The 7,081-nt window shown below is 34.6% G+C and overlaps 1 protein-coding gene across 1 annotated transcript; it reads right to left on the reverse strand.

The window, feature by feature from the left end:
- Positions 1–1,284: 1,284 nt before the first annotated feature.
- On the reverse strand, positions 1,285–3,035 carry LOC120124813. The gene is made up of 2 exons (XM_039143391.1): positions 2,653–3,035; positions 1,285–1,584 (listed from the first exon to the last, which is right to left on the reverse strand). The coding sequence occupies exons 1-2, from the start codon at positions 3,018–3,020 to the stop codon at positions 1,416–1,418; spliced, it is 537 nt and encodes a 178-aa protein (XP_038999322.1). The 5' UTR covers positions 3,021–3,035; the 3' UTR covers positions 1,285–1,415.
- Positions 3,036–7,081: the final 4,046 nt, after the last annotated feature.

A 7,081-nucleotide genomic window follows, 5' to 3' on the forward strand; every position in this document is an offset into this window, starting at 1 on the left:
TCTAATTAACAATCATAAATTTTAAGACACAAATTATGCAGAAAAATACTTATAAACATTAAAATTAAATGTAATGTAGTTTGATGTTGTTCTCTACAATTTAGTCCAGGTTCTTTCACTTTCAATTGAAAAAAATATTGTTCACTAAAATTTAGTTTTCATTGTAAGCTTCATCTGTTTCACCAAATAAATCCCCTAGCTCCGGTTCACCAAGAAGACTCCTTGCGCGCTTCAGTGCTTCACTTGAAACAGATAATGACCTTCTACCTTCAGTATGAAACTTGATTAGAGGTGGCTTGAGAACTGAATCAAACATTAAACAAAAAAAAATTAAAGAAAAAGAGCTAAGTGGTTTAGTGGTGTCTTTATGCGGTGTGACACAAGGTTCCACTCTCTCGGTCCATATTATTTCACGTATGCACACAACAAAGCGTCTTCTTCAGCTCTCCAACGGTGTCTCTCCTTCATTTCCAGGGTTAAACACCACTTCCCATCGCTCTACAATCCTCATAATGTATCTGCAATAAAATCAGTAAGTTCAACCATCACTTTGCTAATACCAAACCGGTAATAGACTGATAAAACAGTAAGAAACTAATAACACGGAACAAGATGACACTAGTAAATTAAAGGTAAACTTATAACATCATAGCACATAAGAGTAATAAACCGGACACCATGAATCGATTGTTGTATAATAAGAAGTTTCCCAGCAAAAGATATTTATCATGTAAATATGGTAGGGCAGAGAGAGAGATTATCTTCTGAGATGTACCTCTTAACTTTAGTCAATCATTTCAAAAGTATTAGTCACTGTATCAGTCACTTTCACATGCCTGTATTCCCACCATTTTCTTCATAAACATAAAAAAAAATTCAACACACATGTAAAATCAGAAGCAATCAATCAATCAATCAATCAAGATTCAAGAAACGATAATGTGATTAAAAGGTTAATATAGTTAAATTACATTTCTTTTCAACATGTATCTTCACCAAAATCACATATCAAAGTGATTAACACATCCTTGGGTTTCTCAAACTCAAATTCAAGCACAACTCCCTTAATATGCACACGGTAAGTCTGGGGTGGTTTCTACCGACAAGCTACATGGACATAAGAAAAGGAGAGAGGAGACCGCTAAATAAAAGGGCAAATTCCACAATAGATGCGCATAGATGGAAATGAAACCATTGGGTTTTAAAATCTCACATCAATAAAAGTGTTACTAACATAGAACTAAATCAGCTTCTCAAAATTTATTGACCAAAACATTTAAAGAAGCATCAGGGTAAACAAGAAAAACCTTTCCAGAGTAACAATGCACATATCACATTCCTCTAGACTGCTACAACATGCGAAAATGACTGACAGAAATTTGTGATCAACAAAATGATAAGGTACCATTTCCATCTCACTTCCATCTGAGGGACCGCCTAATGCCTGTATAGATGAGTCCCAATGACCTCCCAATCAAGCAAACTAGAAAAAATGAGATGGCATTGCTAACTTTGTCGATGACAGCTCTAACCATGGGCAGGCTAATGTCAGATAACTCGAGGACCAGACTGAAATAGTATCTCCTGTAATAAGCAAAGAGACAATTTGGTTAAAACCTATATCCAAGTTTATAAACATTATGAATCAGAAATATATGAAACCTGTTCATGGTATTCAGTTGGCTGCTCTAAATGAAGAAATCTTTGTGTATATTTAACCAATCATTACTATTATATTTACTAATTCATTAAATATTCATATAAAAAAGATTTGAACAACCTTAGTTATTTGATTGTGCATCTTCTTTCCCTAAAATCCATACCTTAACTTTAGAAAGAACTATTGTTTTGTGAATTTTTGGTAAGAGTGGAATAGACCTCGGGTGCTGCAATTCCCCGATGCCATTTTACAGTTTTACAGGGAGTCACAAGGTTTTCAATATTAACTTAGCATAGATGGAACAGATCAAACTGAGGAAGTTAATGTTCCATTACAGGTGCAAAACCTAACTCTGCTCCCCAGGAAGTTCAGACTTTTCTTTGGGCTAAGGCTTTAAAATAAAATCCATGTACATAAATGCAGATGACCACGCTGATACCACAGTAGCAAGATAAATTTCTATATTCATGAATCTATGGCAGTATACTTTCATCAAGGCTACAGCCTTTTCCACCATCTAAAAACAATCGTTATTTGATGCAATCCTACTGCAGTTGTCCTTATTAATCAACATCATGAAACTTTCTCAAACAGCACTCCCTAAGAGGCCAAGTATTAATGAATAATGAAATCACTTCCAAAAATATTTTTTATCCACACCATGAATCCACTCCACCAAAGCATGTTTGGTTTCACAGTTTCTATAATTGTAAACTATCTCAGATAATAAAAGATCTACAAGCATGAATCCCCCGCGGTAGATCTAATTTTTAAGTGCTCCAGGACAATTATATAGGAGGGGCATATCCACGCCAAATAAATTGAAGAAGACAATAGTATGAACTACATGTGCCACAACATTTCTTTGTTTCCAAGTATCTAACCAATTTCAGTGTTGTTCCAAGATAATCTAAATCTACTAAAATTCTGTCAATAACACTAGATGCAAGCAAAGAAAATTATTTATAGGTGAAAGGTTGTGGAAAACATACCACCCTGTCAGGGCTCTTAATTCCTTGGTGCGTTTTACAGACATAGAGAAATTACTTATCACAACATACTGCAATGAAGTAGGTGCACTTTCATATTTTCTTAGCATAAGCTTCTCCCACCAACTATATGTTTCAGCACAATCACTACCGTTTTCCTCAATGAGCTGGCTCTTAAGTGTGTAGAGGTCAAAGCGATCCTCGTACATTGATACAATAGCCTCCAGATTTTGATACAACCACTGGTTTAATGGAACAGTCGTCCACATTTCAAAGCGATCCTCATACATTGATACAATAGCCTCCAGATTTTGATACAACCACTGGTTTAATGGAACAGTCGTCCACATACAGGCAGTGATGACAATCATTATTGGAGACAGCAAAACAATGCGCCAAAAAAGATGATATATGGTACAATAATTGACAAAAAAAACTCATACCCAGGACTGTATTTGAAATGAAAAGGGAAAAGCCAACAAAATTCATAAAAAAATATAATTTGAAACGAGAACATAATCCCAGAGCAAGGTTTTCTTCTCTTATAATTTACTAACAACGACAAAGGGATTAAAAACTTAATAGAACAAACTCACCATATTGTGTTTGGTTCAAGTGCCCGAATTCAAACTCTGTGTTTGGTTCAGTAATTCGAGGTATCAGTCCATACCTGGAAAGCGTCTTCTTAATCTGCAGCTATGGTCTGAAGTACCTGGAAGCCATAAATGTTGAAGACCCTTCTAATACCCATCTTAATCTGCAGGTATCAGTCCTTGCACACAGTAGTGATAGGTGAAGGGACAATTCCATTTGAAGTTCAAATTCGAAGGAAGGAGATGCATTTGCAAGCTGAAGACCCCGTATGATCTCGTAAAATACCCCCAATACGAAAGCAATTACTTTGTAAACCTAATTCACTAAAATGAAGCATAAAACTTTCATTTTTTAGAGAACCCAAAGTCTGAAACCTATTTGAAATTGCGTGAAATGTACTACTAATATGATACCTGGAAATTAAAAAATTCAAAAGGATTCAATTAACAAGAAAGAAAATGAGAAGAGAGGAACCTGAGAGGATTACAGCAAGTGAGGGAATTAGATGACCAAATAGGGGCTGAAGGGTGAAGTGAAGGACTATCACCACCAAGCATTGTAATGTCGTCTAACAAACCATAATAATCAAACATCCATGGGTTGGGGGGGTTTTCGAGGAAGAATTAGGGAAGATAAAGAAGAAGAGGTTCAAAAGAATTAGGGATTGGCCAGGAGAAAGTGGGGAAATATAATTATCCTTTTGCGGTAAAAAAGCCACTAATGTACGTGATTTTGCGACGTTTTGATAACAAACGCTACTATTGTACAACTCTATAGCGGCGTTTTTCCAAAACGTCAGTAATGCATGCGTTTATACCGGCATTTTTAATAAAACGCCAGTAAAGTACGAGATTTTAGCGGCGTTTTTACAAAAACACCACAATATATCTGGCTATCGCGGCGTTTTTATATAAACGCCACTAAAGTACGTGTTTTAGTGGCATTTTCCCAAAAACGCCACTATATATTTAGATATTGCGGCGTTTGTCCAAAAAACTCCGATATATGTAAAACAAATTACCGGCGCTTTCTATAAAAACGCCGCTACAACCGTCGCTAAAAACCAGATTTGTTGTAGTGAGTGTTTTTATATTTTTTTAAAAAAATTATTTTAAGCTCTATACCCGAGCTCCAAACCCATTTAAGTAAGGGTAAAAACAATGTCTTCGTGAAAATTTATTCTTCGTGCCAAACCTAGCAATTAGCCCTCGTGATTCATATATCTTATGTCTTCATAGGAATTTATTCCTCGTGTCAGACATAAGGGAATGTGTCCTCTCGAGTTTAACTCGTTCCGCATTAGCCTGTGATGGGTTTAGAATTGAGGATCTAACATGCCCAAGGGGGCACCGACAAGGAGAACTCTTGTCCTTTTTATAGAACCAAGCCTTGTTGTGGTGCGGCATTAGATCCTACCCCAAAACCATATGAAAACCCTAGGATGATTGTTTATTTATTCTTCCAAGCATGCGAAATAAAAATTCACACGGTTAGAATTTTTTCTATCAGAAAACATGCGGGATAGAAAATCATGACCGTGTACCTTTAAATGTTTTTGGTCTCATTATAATAACACTTTTATCCTGATGAAGGTTATTTATTGTGTTAGACACTTTTTTGGATTAATGCTTCAAAACTCCTATACATTCATCATGCATTATTACATTATTCTAAACATGCATTCACTATTAAAACATAAAGAGCTTATAAACTTATTTTATCTTAAAATGAAAAAGCACTGGATATACCGCATCCTTATAACAATCGGTTCAAAGCACGAAAAATGAGAGTCATGTTGAAAGAAATTGAAGACAATTTCGCTAAGCAACAAAAGGATCTAGAAGATAGGATAAGCCAAAGCCACAAGAACACCATGGACACCATCACAAAGAACCATAGTAGCTTGGTTGACCAGATCGTAGCTAGGCTGTCAGGGCTAAACCTTGATAACATCCCTAGGGCAGGGACATCTGAAGGAGTAAAGGAGAAAACATATCCTAAGCTAGTTATTGCGCTCGAAATTTTCCAAGGTTACCCAGGAAACACTTCTACCATGAAAGCACCAACCTTTATGACAATCCTCATGAACAATCCTGAGGATTATCATATCCCGGACTTCGACAAAGAGGATAAGGCAAAAATGATGGAGGACAAAATCAAATATTTAGAAGACCAAATAAATACTGTGAAGGAAGAAGATAGTTTATACGGGGTAGATGCAATTGAGCTAAGCTTGGTCTCAGATCTCATATTTCCTCTAAAGTTTTAAGTATCGGACTTCGAGAAATTTGATAGAAACAACTACCTATTTGTCCAGATAACCATGTTCTGTTGAAAAATACTAGGACATATGAGGAATGACCAACTCCTTATCCACTACTTTCATTAGAGCTTATCAGGTTCAATTATTCAGTGGTACAATTAGCTTAACAGGGTTCATGGAACAATACAAACATGTGAGTGACAAGGGACCTAATCAAGTAAATTTGCAAAGCATGGAAATGAAGTTTAAGGGTTAAACGAAAATTTAGTTTTTTTATTAACATGTTACACTAACAACTTAACGACATTCAATGTCTTAATAACTAAAACTTAATAAAACAATAACCAAAGTGACCAAAATTTAATGTTATTAAATTTGATGAGTGCAAGTGTACAAAAACAAAAAGATAAGTGATCATTTATGTTGTTTACCCTTTATTTTAGAATGTCGTCTCAGTAACAAAATTTTAATAAAGCGATAACGTAAGTGACCAAAATTTAATGTTATTGAATTTGGTGAGTATAAGTGTACAAAAATAAAAGATAAGTGATCATTCATCTAATTTATCCATTATTTTAAAATAATTTAATGGGCAATTTTATACCTTAACCAAATAATACCTAATTCAATTTTTAAACCTTACGTTTTATATTTTTTTAACAAAGAGAATTGGATTTCATTAATAAAAATAATGAAATGAATCAGAATTATAACGCCCTAAGCATAGAGAGAAAATAGGATAATAGTCACAAAAAATCATACAAAAAATTAAACCCAAAGATATAAAGAAAAATGAAACATTTCAGAATGATGACCAGCATCAAAAGAACTCAATGACCTATATAAAAACTCCTTTTCTTTGTCGAACAAGACATTTTACGAAGTTATAAAAGAGAAGTGAGTGAACTAAACTATATGTTAGATTGCTTCGCTACACAATTCTAATATATCAACAAACAAAATTTTATCAAAGAGAGAATCTGACTATATGTAACCATCAACGAACCAATCATAAAAAAAATATTGTAACACCCTAAACCCGATTGGGCCTAAATTGCCACAATAGGTTGCCAGGGTAACCCATGATTTTCAAAACCTATTCGTTTTCTTTTCAAACATGTTGAATGGTATCATAAATGAAACATAAATAACTATTATAAAAATATTTTATAAACCAGAGCTCCATGATACATAATTTAAAACCAAATTATACATCTTAAGGTTTACAAATCAAATGCATAAATAAGGTTCCATGAATACACATGCCCACAAAAGCTACAAATAGTACTCTGAAGGAGATGCTGGAAGTCTTGCTATGACGGTGCTCAACGAACGGCCCAAGCTAGAAACTTGCTAAAGGAAAACATCCGAAGGTTGAACTTACAAAGCTAAGTAGTATAATCGTTAATCTATAGCAGCATTAAGAGTTCCATAAATAAAAGCATGCTAAAGACAATGTATTAAGTAGTAGGTACATGCATGATCCTAATCAAGTGCTATATACTTAAGGTTCAACGATTCTATCTCTTACTGTAAGCCTTGTCCTTCCCTTAATCTCTACTAAGGGCCTTGCTA

This window comes from Hibiscus syriacus, unplaced genomic scaffold (genome assembly GCF_006381635.1).
Source record: "Hibiscus syriacus cultivar Baekdansim isolate YM2019G1 unplaced genomic scaffold, ASM638163v2 tig00110429_pilon, whole genome shotgun sequence".
Lineage (NCBI taxonomy): Eukaryota > Viridiplantae > Streptophyta > Magnoliopsida > Malvales > Malvaceae > Hibiscus > Hibiscus syriacus.

What these genes read in the sequence shown, in the direction of transcription:
- LOC120124813 (XM_039143391.1), bottom strand. Translation starts at nt 3,020, where the DNA reads ATGATTGTCATCACTGCCTGTATGTGGACGACTGTTCCATTAAACCAG. An exon ending in TTAAGAGCCCTGACAGGGTG is followed by an intron (nt 1,585 to 2,652) that starts GTATGTTTTCCA and finishes TGCTTATTACAG; the next exon opens with GAGATACTATTTCAGTCTGG.